This window comes from Siniperca chuatsi, linkage group LG9 (assembly GCF_020085105.1).
Source record: "Siniperca chuatsi isolate FFG_IHB_CAS linkage group LG9, ASM2008510v1, whole genome shotgun sequence".
Classification (NCBI taxonomy): Eukaryota; Metazoa; Chordata; class Actinopteri; order Centrarchiformes; family Sinipercidae; genus Siniperca; species Siniperca chuatsi.
The window spans coordinates 12,157,719-12,173,546 of NC_058050.1; the positions used below are offsets into that span (position 1 = coordinate 12,157,719).

The following is a 15,828-nucleotide window of genomic DNA, read 5'->3' on the forward strand; positions in this document are numbered from 1 at the left end:
GAGTGGTATGTCTGTAACAGTCAAGTCTACATATGAATGAATAACTCCGGAGACAATCAAGAAAATAATACTGCAGATTTCTTTTTAATCTTAATATAATGGAAGTATAGTATAGTAGTGTCATATTACATTAGAATCCTGAGTGTACTCCACATACAACTTCTTAAGCAGAGAGGATACAAATTCTCCCAGTTTTCCTCCATGAAAAAACAACAGATGACACATGACAGTTTTCTTCATGAGAACGAGGTGGTGTGAAATCCACAAGAGGAATGAATAGAATTACAACCAACAATGACACTCCTTTGCCTCAGGCAGTTTGGCTGCCGCCTGGTTAAGGACAGCCCTTCATGTAACAACAGCCTAAGTCAGTCAGTTAGTCGTTGGTATCTTTGGGTTCCACCTCCTATGTTGGGCTGCTGTGAGTCCTCGGGATCCGTATCCTGCGACTCAGGGAGTGGGCAATGCGGTCCACAGCTCCACCCACAGTTCCCCCCAACTCCATTTTGGAGGTCAGACCCTCAATATTGCCGCTGTACCACATGACCCAGCCTGCCAGGGACATTAGCATCAGCAGGGCTCCTGTGTACACCAGCAGATCCCCAAAGTCTCTGCCTTGGATCTCTAGTTGAGCAAAGACCCCCAGCAGCAAGGATATCACACCCAACAGGTCCATCAGCACAGCAAACACCAGGGCCACCTTACAGTGGGACAAGCTGTCATTTTTGGGTGCCATGGCTGCACTGAAAAAGAGATGGGAGGATGTCATATGGAAATGTGGCCTTGCCAGTTCTTCATATCAAATATGTTCTGATCCATAATAAAAAGACAAATATTAACTAATTCATAACATTTACCAACTAACAACATATATAACACTCAAACTAACAACATAGCAACTTGAAAAGTACATTTACAATTTACAATACTGGCTTATGTTTTCTTACACAGGTTCCAACAGGTGCCACACCTCTCAGGTGCGCTTCAAGATACATCTTTTAGGTCATATGCAGACCAATTACAAAGCAGAAAAGTCTGTATTATTACGAACACATTTTTAGGAAAAACAAAATCCCAAACACTTACCGGTACGTTACCAGTTTGCTGAGTATTTAAAATGCAAAAGTGCTTACAGCGGACATGGTGCGTTTTGACTCTCCGACCCACCAGTCAACACTGAAACCTGACACTTCGTCACCTGCTCTACCTGTCCTGCAGTTTCACTGCCGCGCTAACAATAAGTGTCAAAGATGAAAGCGAAAAATGTGCAAATTTTTAAAAACAGAAATTAGTTCTAAGTATTTAACAAGTAAATCAGCGAATTGCTCCTTAATATGTAACTTTATTGTATACTCATTTTTTAACATATATTATTTTTATATATATATTTTAAAAGACTCGCAGCTTTAAATACTTACATAAGCTAAAATGAACGTTACATACAAAGCATTTGCTAGTACTTATTTTTCTATCAGTACCATTTATTAAGGACGATCGTTAGTTTCATTACATCCGGAAATGACGCAAGAGGCTGTTGAAAAAATAAAAGAGCGATAATTGTTATTGTTAGCTTGTTAGCTAGCAGACGAACTCGTGAATGGAGATATGACAGAGTAATAACGTCTTATTACATGTGCACGATTAAGTTATTACAAACGTAAAGTGGTATGTACCAATTTCTGCACAATATATTGGTAGCATTTAGATTGTAGTAATGTCTGAATGACGGAAATAAACACTAAAGTGTACAGAAATGATGGAATTGTAATTTTATATTCGTAGCTAAATTCTTGCTAACGTTGTGCAAGGCTAACGGAGTGCGGAGCTAACATTAATGTCAACTCGCTTCCACATTGTGAACACATTACAAGGCCGCTACAAACTTATATTTGAGTAGCACATGTAGTTTTACTGTTTCAGTTTGTACGTGCATGGCCAGAGAGGTATATAATAAAATTGGCTTTGGTTTGCTGGCTGCCTGAGCTTGCATAAAATACGACAGACCACATTATGAAAGCTTCTGTAAATAATTTTGATTATAGGCACTATATTTATGTATTCGAATTCATTTCTGCAGTGCATTAGTGTTAAATGCCCCAGCCAGTTCTTTAGCATAGCCCGGCGACATTTCTTTAAAACCTTAAACTAATCAAACATTCTCCACGTTGTCTGGTGTATGAGATGGAGGACGGAAACAGGACTGATGCTGCTTCCACATCCAAGAGCCACGCAGGCTCACTCCACCTGCAGAGTGAGGTTTTAAAATCTGCAAATAAATATGATTTTCTGTATTTAGGTCTGGCATTATAATTAATCCTGTGCATATTTTCTCCTGTTTAGCTCCAAAAAATGAGGACGCTTATGAAATTGCCATCCCCTATGAAGAGAACAACTTTGAGCAGCAAGGATTTTTCAACCAGAGTGATCAGAATTTTGATGGTGAATGACTAGAATTAATACTATAAAAATCGCTTTAATCTGTACAAGTTTCCTGATATACAATATTATGATTTCCCAAACTATTCTGTCCTCCTCAGAGTCACCCACATCTGCTGGCCCCTCTCCAGTCAACAACTCATACATGGTGATCACCAACCTGCGGACCCAGCTACAGATCTCTCTGGAGAAAAACTCTTGGCTGCAGAAAAGAATTGAGGACTTAGAAGAGGAGAGGGACTTCCTCCGTTGCCAGCTGGACCGCTTCATCTTTTCCACAAAGAGCCAGGGACAGGAACAGAGTCAGAGCCAGTACAGTAACGGTGAGGACAGGGGACAGGTGTGATAACCTGACAGACAAGAATTTGAGTATAAGTTGATTAGAAACTGAACTTTTCTAATGATGGAAAACTAATTCTTACTGGTATTTGTGCCTATAGGTTATGAATCTAGACGATTCAACTGGAGGGCAAGAAGAGAGGACGATCGTCCTGCTGGTAAAAACAAAGATTTATGCACTTAATGGCTAAATTAAAAAAACATATATGTATTTCATCTTAGAATGTAGATTCTCAATTATTATGGCTTTCTTCTCTTCATAGAGCAACAGAAGACAGACTCACAGCATTTCTCCTCACGTCCGTTTATCCAACGAAGGCCTGGTCCTCCAACTATGGTCCCTTCCAAAAACCATGTCTCCAGTCCACTAACCAATCAGCTTGCCTCTATTAATGCTTTGTTCAACTCTACGCAATCCCAGGCCCTCTTGCAAGGCCATAGCCACAGTACTCCCAATACCACAGCTAGTGGCAGCAGCTGCAACAGCAACAGTGCTACAAGGTCATCCATAAATGAAATGAGTGGACATAGCAACGTAGGTCCAGGTAAAACAAATGTCACAAAGCTTTCCATCACTTTAATTGATCTAATACTTGGAGGGGGTGTTACCTGTGGTTTTTATCTAGTGGGTTTTGCTGAGGAATTTTTTTATATGTTCTCATCAGATTCACTTTCACTCTTGGGAGAAACTGATGAGTACTTGGAGCAGGACAGCTACCTAGACGAGGAGGAAATGATATCAGGGGAAGATGTTATGTCAGATACCATTAACGGCAACAGACACCAATTAAAGAGAAGACGGGTCTTCCGACCCCCTAGAGAGCGGCAGAGAGGTGAGGGAAGGTGAAACATCCTGCAAAGCTCAAAATTTCAGTTTTATTACTTACCCATAGACTCTCATAAGACTGCTGAAGCTAATTCTCTTGTACATTAACTCTCTTGTACATTCTTGTTCTTCAGTGAAAGATGCTGCTGGAGTGCTGTTTCGCTACAAGAAGATCCTGCTTACATACCAGCGTCTGAAAAATATGTCCAAAGCCTTCCAAATCCATGGTGTGGACCGCAACACGGTGGCTTCCACCACACCCATTGCTGAGCTGCTACTAGTGGCCCCAGAGAAGGTGGCAGAGGTGGGCGAGTTTGACCCATCCAAGGAGAAGCTGCTGGACTATGCTCGGCGCTGCTACACTGCCCTGGATGAGGAGACACTCAGCAGGGTGCAGGCCCTGAAGAAGAATAACCTACTCCTGCCTATTTCCTACAGGTTCAGACACTGAGGGGAGAAAGACAGAGGAAGTGGGAAGTGTCTCTGGAAAACAGTGGAGTTGGTGGTTAAGTGAGGAGAGGAGAGACAGTTGGGTTCTGCTGCAGCAGGCCAGCTCACCTCTGAGACACAGAGATGTCCAGAGGCATGAGGAATAATTTTGCTATCTCAGAATCCTGGATATGGCTGTGTAAACTGTGGCTGTACTTATATGAGTGCAGAGACACACAGACCTTTTCTTTCCTGAACATCTGGATCAGCTCGGGGCCAGTAATTCGTTAATTGATTGTCTAGATCATTTCAGTTCCTGACAGTCTAAATGATTTATAAACATACCAATTTGTATCACTTTATTTTGTGTGCAATTTTGACACAATCATAAAAATATGGTAGTTTTCAATCATAATGTCTGTGTATGTTATAATTATGCTGCACTCCATAGATTTTGTAGAATTATGCCATAATTTTAAGAAATAATAATTTCCTTTTGTTTATATTGCTTTGTGTGTCTTTTTTGTATTATTTTTCGTATTGTCATTATATCCTCAACCATTTTCACTTGCCTTAATGCAATTTTTGTGATTTCCTTGCGTGAGACTCCCTGATCACCCACTGTATTGGAATCTTGGGAGTCGTTTTGCGTTCTCCTTTCCTTTCCATTTCTCCTGGTTTAAAGGAGGGGATAACTCTTAAAGTGAAGGAAACGGATGTGATCATGAACTGACTACAGTAAAGACTAATCCAACATTATGTGGTGCAAATGCATTTTTGACAGTAACATACTTCTGGTAACAAGAGCCACTTGTTTTTAGTTAAAAATCAGAGAGACACACAAATTTGTTGGTGGTATTGTATGTGTTTGACTCATATTAATAATGCCTGTTGGTCTTGGGCCCTGTTTTAACAACAATACTGCTGCATTACTCTGTTGTTCCACTAAGGGTTGTACCAACCCTTTTTGTAAATGATCTGCACTAAAATACAGTAAATGTCACTTCTTATTCTATTGAGGCACTTATAATGCTTTGGTAACAATAATAACTTTTGTAAAATGTGGTACAGAGCATTTACTATACTAGCTATTTGTAATTTTACAGTGTGTTACAGTATCAACAGAAGCAGCTAGCTTGAGCACACTGAGGATATGTTATTGCTTCCCAATGCTCCACTACAAATGCATGTGAAAAGAGCTCTTTGATGGTCTGTAGTTTATAGAGGTCTTATCAAAATGTGTAATTTTCAAAGCAGCAGACATATTGATAATGTATGACAATGTGTGGTGTTTATACTGGTACAGTGAAATGATAAGATCTCATATTAAAACAGTTTAGGTTACAGTGGAATACAGTGACTCATGGCTTAAATTTTTATATTTCAATAACCCTTTTCCTAAAAGTTAACAGAGATAGGTACTCCAATCAGTGGACGTTATGCCATTTTCACTGTCTGATTGTTTGTATGGCTAAAAAGCAAGCAGTGTAAGGTGTAGTGCAACCTTGCAAAATCATACCAGGGTGCAGTGTTTTAAAAAAAAAAAACCCAATCTGTTCTCATTTTTTCTCATATGTATGTGAATTGAGTGAAACGTTTATCACTGAAACAATGCCTATCATTCACCAAATGTATAGTAAGACTCGAACATCATTAAGGCATTTGATTTCTTACAAAAATGTGGATTTATTAATCTGTAAAATCCAACATCACTCACTGTAAAAAAAAAATGCTTATGAATGGGGACTTGAAGTAAAGTGTTACTGATTTATGTAGTATGTTTTAGCCTGCCTATGGGGAAGTGTGCATACATAAAATTGCGTGCAAAAAGGATTTTTTTTTCTCTTTCAAACATCAGAAACTGGGCAAGTACATTGTGCAGTAAATTATCTTTAAGCTAAAAGAAAATACGGCTTTGCTTGGAGCACTTTATTTCGTAATTTCCAGTTTCTCCAGTTAAAACAATGTAGTCAGAATTCTCTTCTTGGAGGAAAACACTGAATATGATTTTGACATAAAGTTTGTGATTTTTTTGTTAATTTGATAAATCCATTTGGTGTTAACATTTTTAATGTCAATAAATCTGAGGAATGGCGATGAAAAACGCCCCCCCTTTTTTTTTTTTTTTTTTTTTTTTTACATAAAAACGATTTGTTAAGGGTTTGAAACTTGCCTGTCGTGACATGAAATTGGTTACCTGCAAAATAAAACGTTGATCCCACTTGACAACGCATCTTTAGTAGACGAGACTTGACTTAGTTGGGAGAAGAATAAGGAATGGGCAAAATTTGAAACTTCACTCTTCTTCTGTGTGACTTTGAAGCGTCTTTTTTTCCCCCCCCCCCACTTACCGGAAACCTGTCATTCGTCAACTTCCGGTGTTACGGGGTACCTGGGAGACGGAGCAAAAAAGCGGGCATACCGAAATCTTTATTGTTTTCACTTGGCTTAAAACATTTGAAATCGTGTACATTTGACGTATAAAGTCAAACAACTGCGCCTTATGGGCCAGTGACCCCGTGGGATTTGCATTTGGCTTTGAAAAGAGTCTCATTCATTTGGCTTTCGTTCTAGCTAGCTAACGAGCTTCCACACCAGTGGTTGGAGCAGCAGGCCCATTCTTCTGGACTTTGCTACAAGCTAGTTAGCTAACATTGGCAGGCTAACCCATGCGAACACGTTTTCTTTCTCAATGATTTTGTCTGTTACGTTGTAAATACATACCACACCGCTAATGTGTGTGCTGGGTAACAAATTTTGGTAGTTCTGTTGTTAAGTAGACTGCTAGTTGAAGCAAACTTAATTGAGCTACATCAGCGAGGCGTTTGTTTTTTTTAAGTGTTCACTTTTTTGCTAGCTTAAGCTAGCCACCGCCAACTGAACAACGCAGTCGCTGAAAGCGTAGTAGCCTTCAACTCAGAGATGTCGGACTTCGACGAATTCGAAAGACAGCTCTCTGAAAACAAACAAGGTAAATTAACCAGTTGCACATCAGCAATTGAAAATGTTAGTGGTGCTTTCGATTGGAATTGCCGCCATCATTTTAGCCAACCATGGATATGTCTATTTACTGGAACACCGTAAGCTAAATTGTTAACCCACAGTCTTGAACCATTTAAGATGCGGTGTCTTTGTAAGTTAATGGTGCTCGTCAGACAATTCTCTCGGACGGATTATGGCTAATGCCAAATAATGTTAGGCTTCTGTAGTGTCCTAATGTCGGTAATTTAGCTGGTTTAACTGTATAAAGCTAACTAGCATTGTTTCTGTAAGGCAGGGCCAGTCTATATCATGGTAGTCTTCCTGCCTGTACCACCTGACTGAATGACTGGGTCAGCTAGCATTTATTCTTTGCAGCTGTTGCGTTCAGTGAACATTTCCAGTGCTATTTACCTATTATTGTCTCCAGCTTTGTAACACCTAGCCGGTTACACCATAGCCACTACCTTTATCCCACATTAAGCTCCCTTTAACCTAGATTTACATTTACACTCAACACACTGGTCCTAGGAAGTAGACCGGGATAGTGGTCACATTGTATCACTTTACACCAAAAGTGCTACAATGTGTGCTACACACATCTTCTTGTCTAGTTTTCTATTTTAAACAGAATGGATACATTGGATTTATTGGTAATTACTTAACATACCGCTACCATAAAAGCTGTGGTCTGGTTATAAAGTTGCTACCATATACCAGATTTAGTATTACCATGTGAACTAAGGTGTATTGGACAGATTCATACTCAGTGGTGTTGCTCATTGCTTGTTTAATTTCCATCTAAGGTCAGTTATTTTACCAGAGTCTTGTCTTGAGATGTAAGCTGTGAGTATTTTTCCCTTGACAATTATCAGTATCTATGAATTGCCATGTTTTCATTGTTCCACTGACTAGCTGTGTATTTTATATACTGTTCTGTAAGTTAATAAATACTCTATTCCTGCAGCTGAAAGGGACAAAGAGAACCGCCACCACCGCCGGTCCTCCTCCCGCAGCCGTAGCAGAGAGAGGAAAAGGAGGAGCAGAGACAGGGATAGACGCAGCAGGGACCGCCGAGGGGACAGTAAGGAGCGCAGACACAGACGCAGGTTAGTACTTTTTTATACAACCACACCTGGACCAATACGCTGTGAAAACTAATGTGTTACATCATCATATATCACTCCATACTGGCCTTGCACTTCATGTAATTGCCACTGGGTAAAAATGAAGTTTTTCAGTCAAGCATATGCCACCGCTAAGAATGGTTTTGACTATATTACCTTAAAGAAGCATTTTTTTTTTCCAAGGCTGTTTCACAGTTAGTTCAGCATATGCCTCAGAGCAAATGTGGGTCACACAGATGTACACAAGCATGCACACACTTTTTCGAGTTCAGCATCATGAATGTGTCCACATACATGCCACACCAGCATGTCTTCTCTACGCCCTCGACTTGGTCTTGGCTTTTAATCAGTCGCCAACTGTGTTGTGGGTGGCTGTAAATTCCAAACTCAAGCAAATGCACGCAGAAAATAACATTGAAAATACATTAGCATTAACTTAAAAACAAAACGTAAGCCCCATCCTTCCAAGCCCGCTCCCATCCTCCATTTAAAATTTTGGGGGTTGACCTTGTCTCAGTAACATTGGCAGATGCCATTCTGGGCAACAGTGCAAATTCACAAAGCTTGACAGGTATCTGCAGGAAGTGTGACTGTAAAGCGTAGCCATAGATCACAGTGATTGTTAGGACTGACCTAAGATGAGCTAGTTGGGCTCTATGAATTAAGCTAATGAAAACTGACTGCACTTAAGCTCAAGAAATATTATTCCACTAACAAATTGACAGTCTATTTTGGATGATGTTATTTTTTTGTTCTCTGTCCCTAAGCCCCCTGTCACAGGTGCTAATGTCATTGTAGTAATTTAGCCTCAAGCGTATGGGACAAAGTTTGGAATAGACAAAGCATCAACTGCTGCAACCTCTTTTATATTCTTGATAATTTAACAGTGAGTTGTAAATGGTTTCATGAATAATTTCAGATCCATCCTAGAATCAAAAATCTCACAGACTGGTATTAATAGAACACGAGAATAATTGCATTGTCATTTTAGATTCCTTGCATATTCACTCTTGTGTGGCATAACGTCAGATGTCTTTGACCCATGCAGCATATGTGTGATTGTCTCATAATGAGCCTTTACGGCACTGTTTAATAGAATCTCTTCAGGCCTGTGTTTGTGGGAAATTGTTCATACAGGGGAAAGTTCTTCCCAGAACACTGCCAACACCAGTGATAGCCACCTACAAGGGTGACAAGTATGTCTGTTGGCAGGGAAACATGCTCGCTTTTGGGCCCATAACACCTGTATGTCTTTTTGGACATGATTAGAAGTGTTAAGGATGTTCTCTTTAGAAAAATATGCTTTTAAGTAAATCTGATATTGATAGTCAAATCTATGGATTACGTTTGTATTAAGGCTGATTTTTAACTTTTGTAAAGCTTGTCACCTCTCTACTTCTTGTTGGCTGTGAATGTTGCTCCTTGTCTTTCAGTGCTAATTTAAAATAAGTTACTGGTGGTCACTCAGTGTGAGCACTTGGTCAGAAGATGTAAAATCTGACCCCTCCCCTTTGCAGCTGCTGTGTTTTTGAGGACATCCTTTCTGCTTTCATTGCATCATTAGTTGTTCACACATGGTATTGCATGTCAGCTGTGATGGTCACTGAATCTTGGTTTGTCATCTGAACTTGTAAGGATTTTGCGCTTTTTAGAAATACACAGATTGCCTAGGCTCCTGATAGCTTTTTGTATTTGGTGAGGGTCATAGAGATTTAGGTTCTAATTTTGTGAAGTGGAAATGTTGGTTAATGTCATGGTTGATTTGAGAGAAATGTGAAACCCTTCCAATGTCATTTCAGCTCACCAACCAGCTTCCCCCAGGACAATGCTGGAAGGTAATACAGCAAACTAACACAAAGCCGGTTTGTTATTGCAACAACTGCAATTTAATGACCTGCCTCTGATTCTATGTACTATTGCCTCATTGTGTAAATGTCTGCCTGGATGGGGTTTTCTGTCCCCCCTCTCTGTTTCTATTTCCTTTACCATCATGTGTACAACTTTACAAAGTTTTGATTGATGCAATCCCCCCAAAAGTTTTATTGTATATTTTTGAAGAATGACCCATCATCGGATCTAGTAGTTTACTGCTGAGTTAATGAGAGATATCTGTTACATATTGATTGTTCTACTTTTATTTCACCTGTCTTCTATTCTCCAACAGCCGTTCTCCACACCGTGAGAAGAAGAAGAAGGTGAAGAAGTACTGGGATGTCCCTCCACCTGGTTTCGAACACATCACGCCCATGCAGTACAAAGCCATGCAAGGTAACCATCTCAGTTTTCTTTTTTGATTCATTTTTAATAGGCTTCCTAGTTTCAGAGTTGAAAATTAGTTTTGTTGTTACCTACATGTTGTACTACAGAAGTTAGTGCAACCGTACCTTACTGCAGCACATCAGTAATATTCACATCAAACTACGGTATGGTTAGAGTAAAAACAATGTATAATTACATTGTTGAATGGTTCCTGTCTTTGGCTTTGCTCTTCAGCTGCAGGCCAGATCCCAGCCACAGCCCTCCTGCCAACCATGACTCCAGATGGCCTGGCTGTTACTCCCACTCCTGTACCTGTAGTGGGAAGCCAGATGACCAGGCAGGCCCGCCGGCTCTACGTGGGCAACATCCCCTTTGGTATCACAGAGGTGAGGAACAGGACAGCATTTGGCTTTTGAGTCCAGCATTATAAAACCTGTTAGATGATTTAATGTGACATGTGTCATTTCACCTTAAAGTAATTTGGTTCCTCAATTACCCCCCCTCTCTTCTGTGTAGGAGTCCATGATGGACTTCTTCAATGCCCAGATGCGTTTGGGTGGTCTTACTCAGGCCCCTGGAAACCCTGTCCTTGCAGTACAGATTAACCAGGATAAGAATTTTGCCTTCCTTGAGGTGAGATAATACCCTCAAAAACATATAATTTATTCTTCCTGGGTGTGTCTAGTAAGCCATGTTTGAAGAGCAGTTTTGAATTTGATAAAGTGTAATTTTGTTTGTGTAGTTCCGTTCAGTGGATGAAACGACACAGGCCATGGCCTTTGATGGCATCATCTTTCAAGGCCAAAGTCTCAAGATTCGTCGTCCCCACGATTACCAGCCTCTGCCTGGCATGAGCGAGAACCCCAGTGTCTATGTGCCTGGTACACAGACAATTAATGGTTTTTAACTCTTAAGTACTTGTGGCATAATTCATAAGTCATCAATAATGCATCTACAGGAGCCTTGCTCCCTGTGCTTTTCTGTTTATGTTTGTTACTGTTATCTTGTGTCTGTTGTAGGTGTGGTGTCCACAGTGGTGCCTGACTCGGCTCACAAGCTCTTTATTGGTGGCTTGCCCAACTACCTGAATGATGACCAGGTCAGTATTTCTGCATGAAACAGCTTTGCCTCCAAACTTGGCTACAGCTAATGTACCAAACTTGTACTGCGCAACACACTTGTATTCCATTCAACAGCATTAACTACCCTAACCATAGCAATTAGTATTAGTAGATTATTTTAGATTATTGTATATATTATTTTTTATGCTTGCAATGATTTAGCTCAGTCATCAATGGCAATAACTTAGAGCTGTGTTCTTCACATGATGAGAATGTCTGGAGTCAGTGGGAATCACTGAACTTTCAGTGACTCTTTTGTCTTGTGTGTTTCAGGTGAAGGAGCTGTTGACGTCATTTGGGCCCCTGAAGGCCTTCAACCTGGTGAAGGACAGCGCCACAGGCTTATCTAAAGGATATGCCTTTTGTGAATATGTTGATGTCAACCTTAATGACCAGGTAACCAATGCAACAGAAAAAAAGATGTTTAGAGGACAATTATGACATTTATTATTCCCTTTTTGTAATGATCGGACCATTTAAATAGACACTGTCCAAATACTCTTTTTAAAAACTCATTTTAAATTTTCACAGTTTTACGGGTTTTTGAAAGTATAATTTAAAACCTCTATCGTTACAGGCTATTGCTGGGCTGAACGGCATGCAGCTGGGAGACAAGAAACTCCTCGTGCAGAGAGCGAGTGTGGGATCCAAGAACGCCACCCTGGTAAGTGTCCAAAGGCTGGACAGATGACAGCAGGGTGGTGGGAGGCTGGATGCTCTTTTAGAGTTGCTAAAATGGAATCCGCAACATCTGATTAAATCTACAGTAGCAATTTATCTGCTACACTCGCAGGCACAAGCAAGTGCACATGTAAAACTTTTCCTGTTCTGTAAACTTATGCTTGTAAAATAGTCCAAGAAAATATTCTGCATACGCATCAGCTATTGACTACTATGAAACTGTTCCAGTGTGTTGCCTCGTTCCATGGGATGAGCAGCATGCAGAGCACTGCAATGAAATTCACTGAATAAATAAATAAATTATAGCCAACAAATTACAGCTGGATATAAAATCAGTTATTAAAAGCCGTTTTGAAAAAGTGAGTTTTAAATGGTTCATCCACAAATGACCAAAAAAAAACCTAAATACATTTTCTCATTTTTAGTGGTAAATAAAACCATAACTAATCTAGAAGAAGAAAATGTTACTTTAAGGGGTTTCTAAGTGGCAGCAGTAGGGATGGCCCTGTCTACTTCATTATATAAAAATGATAAGTATGATCTTCTTTTTCACCACTGTTTTGCCCAATAAGGCCTACATTGAATGACATTGTAGATGTCTCGCAGCTAGTCATAATACTTGGAGCTGTGTAAAATATGCCATTAACCCTGATCTAACCTTTCTGTCTGTCCTTCCAGACAAGTATAAACCAGACCCCAGTGACGCTGCAGGTGCCAGGTCTGAACAGCTCAGTGACTCAGATGGGTGGCCTGCCCACTGAGGTGCTGTGTCTGATGAATATGGTGGCCCCTGAGGAGCTGCTGGATGATGATGAATATGAGGAGATTGTGGAGGACGTCAGGGACGAGTGCAGCAAGTACGGCCAAGTTAAGAGCATTGAGATACCTCGACCTGTGGACGGCCTGGAGGTGCCCGGGACTGGCAAGGTAGGAACTGTTATATCTGAATCAGTCACCCAAAATTTGATTTGTCTTGTGTTAGATGTCATGAAAGGTGGTGTTATGATATATGCCCTCAGTCATCATTGTAATGGTTATTTTTCACTCTTCTGTAGATCTTTGTGGAGTTCATGTCAGTTTTTGACTCCCAGAAGGCCATGCAGGGGCTGACAGGAAGGAAGTTTGCCAACAGGGTGGTGGTAACCAAATACTGCGATCCAGACGCTTATCACCGCCGGGACTTCTGGTAGAGGAGGCATGAAGAGAAGAGCGGGTGGGGGGGAGGTGGGGAGGGAGGGTGGGAACGTGTACTGCCCATTTCCAAATCAGCCCCCTGATTGATTTTGGTAGATCAGAGAGTATTAATCGTTTGACAAATGGCTTTGGTGATATCCAATTTACCATTTTGAGATCTACGTGAAATGTCCAGCAGTTAAAACAGGTATTTTGAATTGGAAAGGGAGAAAAAGCTGGAGGGTTTATATTCAGTGCATAAGAGAGGGGGCAAGGTTTGGTGGTGAGGGTGTAGCTGGGCGGGTAGGGGGGTCAAAGATTTTTGAGAAATGTGTGTAATAATAGGTCCAGGGGTGGGGTCAACAATTTTTATACTTTGTGAGACCGGGATGTCATTTTGGGTGGGAGGGGGGTACCACACTTTAAGGTTTGTATTTAAATGGAGGTAGCCTGTTTTAAGTACATTAGGAAGGTGTTGCAGTAGGGAACTAACTGGACTATTGTGACTGAGAAGAGTGATGGAGAAAACAGGAGTGTTTGTGAAAGGGAGATGTGGGGGAGATGGAGAGGAAGATGAGGGCATTTTTGTTTGACCATTTAATGTAGATATAAAGTAGCTGTAACATCCACTTCAGGTTTACCACCATCATTAGAAAGGCGAGAGGAGAGTCCTCATTTTTGTTTTTTGTTTTTTCTCTTTGGACTCGATCATTTCTTCATGTTCCTTCATTTTCATCTGACTACTGCCCCCCTCAGGACGATTGTTAGAGAATCTGTTGTCTAATTGGACTCTATCTGAATGTTAACTGTAATTGTTACAATACTGTGTGTAGCTTCACTGATTTGAGCTGTAATATCACTTTGTATTCAGGCCGCAGAATAACATGAACAGCAGAAAAGAACGTTTTCAATTATGCTAGTTTGAGGTTTTTTTCTTTTCTATTTTCTGTAACTTTTTTTCACGCCCATCCTTTGTGCAGAGCTTTTAACAGGTGAGATTGTTTTGTCTCAGCTGTTTCAGTCCTGATTTAATTCAAGAGGAAATAAATAAACAAAAGGAAGATGGGGAGAGGAAAACAGATTGGCATTTAATAGGGAATTTATCTCTTCCTTACCAAAAAGCCTTAATGTTATTACATGTCAATTCGCTAGGAGAATAAATTTGGCTTGCCACACTATCAATGATGTCTGTATGTTCATAGATGTCACTATCTTGTTCTTTAGCCTTGCATTACCAGTTTTCATTTTTCCTTGTTTCCCAGCAGATTTGGGGTGTAAGGTGTGTTACGTCTCACCTCTTTGACAAGACCAAATAAATACATGACTAATACTCCACGACTCATGTTGTACTGCAGAGTGAAACCAAAACCACAGTACTTCTCTCTGTTCCGTCAACTTCCAGCCTCATTTGTTTAAAAAAAAGAGAACTAGATAAATTGATAGTGATGTCTTGTCCACACTAAAGAATTAAAACTGCAATGGCTTGTTTCAGAGAGATGGGCTCTCCAGAGATTAATGAATAAATTAGCCTGCAGACAAAGAATTACTGTCATACACCATACACTAAATTTCAACAAATAAAATCATTTCACATTTTAAGCTTTTATGATATTATGTTACTGTTCAGCTGTTGGGGGGGGTTCACTAAAAAGAAACTGTCCGTATGTACTTAGACAAAATCTGCTTTTCTCTCATCTCCCTCATCTTCTGCCCTTTCTCTGAGGACCACATGTTCACACTGTACAGGCGTGAGACTGCTTTCATTTGATACCTTGGGTTGCTTAAAACAGCACTGAAGAGAGATTGTGTCAGTGATAACACTTATGAGATGTTACTCCTTACTTTTTGAAACCCTGCTTTCTCAGTGTCACTGTGTCATTTAATTTCTTTTTTTTTCTCTCTGGAAAAAATGTGATTTCTTAAATGATTTAAAACCTAAAAACCACGTCTAGTTTATAAAAGCAAAAACAGTTTCATTTGTCCCAATTTGTTTTCAAATGTTGATTAAAAACTGAATTTACATGATGTCGTTCTTCTTCATGCTTCCTTTCTTATGCACGCCCACATCCATTCATCCAACCACCCACCCCACTGCAGCACGGTTTTATTCAACCAGCAAGGTGTAACATTCACTACTTACATTCATTACTTATGAAGATGGAGTAAACTGGAGCCATGTCCGGTCAGTCTCATTCAGTTGATGGCATACTTTATCAAACCCTGTGGTTAATGGTAATGTCTGAATGATGGAGCTATTTCAGTCACAAAAAATACTCCCATCAGTGTTTTTATGTAATATGACATCTATATATAACTCAAACTGCAACATATCCTATATTATGGAACTCCTTTTCTCATTTGGTTTTCCTTAGTTGAACAAAACATTTAAGAGAGACAATCTCTGTTTTGTATTTTATTTCTCATGTCACTCATGCATATGTTTAGCTGTGTGTATTTG

At 40.1% G+C, this 15,828-nt stretch overlaps 3 protein-coding genes across 7 annotated transcripts; 2 read left to right on the forward strand and 1 right to left on the reverse strand.

Annotated features, from left to right (window-relative positions):
* Window positions 1–65: 65 nt before the first annotated feature.
* Window positions 66–1,260, reverse strand: LOC122882107 (transmembrane protein 238-like). Its single transcript, XM_044209156.1, has 2 exons — window positions 1,087–1,260; window positions 66–743 (listed from the first exon to the last, which is right to left on the reverse strand). Exon 2 carries the CDS (start codon window positions 734–736, stop codon window positions 407–409), a length of 330 nt encoding a protein of 109 aa, XP_044065091.1. The 5' UTR covers window positions 737–743; window positions 1,087–1,260; the 3' UTR covers window positions 66–406.
* Window positions 1,261–1,515: 255 nt separating this feature from the next.
* On the forward strand, window positions 1,516–5,382 carry ccdc106a (coiled-coil domain containing 106a). Of its 2 annotated transcripts, none has more exons than XM_044209038.1 (8): window positions 1,516–1,665; window positions 2,182–2,251; window positions 2,341–2,439; window positions 2,538–2,759; window positions 2,877–2,933; window positions 3,039–3,320; window positions 3,441–3,618; window positions 3,736–5,382. In XM_044209038.1, exons 2-8 carry the CDS (start codon window positions 2,182–2,184, stop codon window positions 3,869–3,871), a joined length of 1,044 nt encoding a protein of 347 aa, XP_044064973.1. In that variant the 5' UTR covers window positions 1,516–1,665; the 3' UTR covers window positions 3,872–5,382. The 2 variants fall into 2 exon arrangements, with proteins under 2 accessions (XP_044064973.1, XP_044064972.1); XM_044209037.1 differs by having other exon boundaries at window positions 3,441–3,608.
* Window positions 5,383–6,411: 1,029 nt separating this feature from the next.
* Window positions 6,412–15,395, forward strand: u2af2a (U2 small nuclear RNA auxiliary factor 2a). Of its 4 annotated transcripts, none has more exons than XM_044209014.1 (12): window positions 6,413–7,001; window positions 7,977–8,118; window positions 9,936–9,971; window positions 10,301–10,404; window positions 10,630–10,781; window positions 10,912–11,028; window positions 11,138–11,294; window positions 11,415–11,494; window positions 11,790–11,912; window positions 12,094–12,180; window positions 12,876–13,124; window positions 13,253–15,395. In XM_044209014.1, exons 1-12 carry the CDS (start codon window positions 6,953–6,955, stop codon window positions 13,385–13,387), a joined length of 1,431 nt encoding a protein of 476 aa, XP_044064949.1. In that variant the 5' UTR covers window positions 6,413–6,952; the 3' UTR covers window positions 13,388–15,395. The 4 variants fall into 4 exon arrangements, with proteins under 4 accessions (XP_044064951.1, XP_044064949.1, XP_044064952.1 ...); XM_044209015.1 differs by having other exon boundaries at window positions 6,414–7,001; window positions 11,138–11,276; XM_044209016.1 differs by lacking the exon at window positions 9,936–9,971 and having other exon boundaries at window positions 6,412–7,001.
* Window positions 15,396–15,828: the final 433 nt, after the last annotated feature.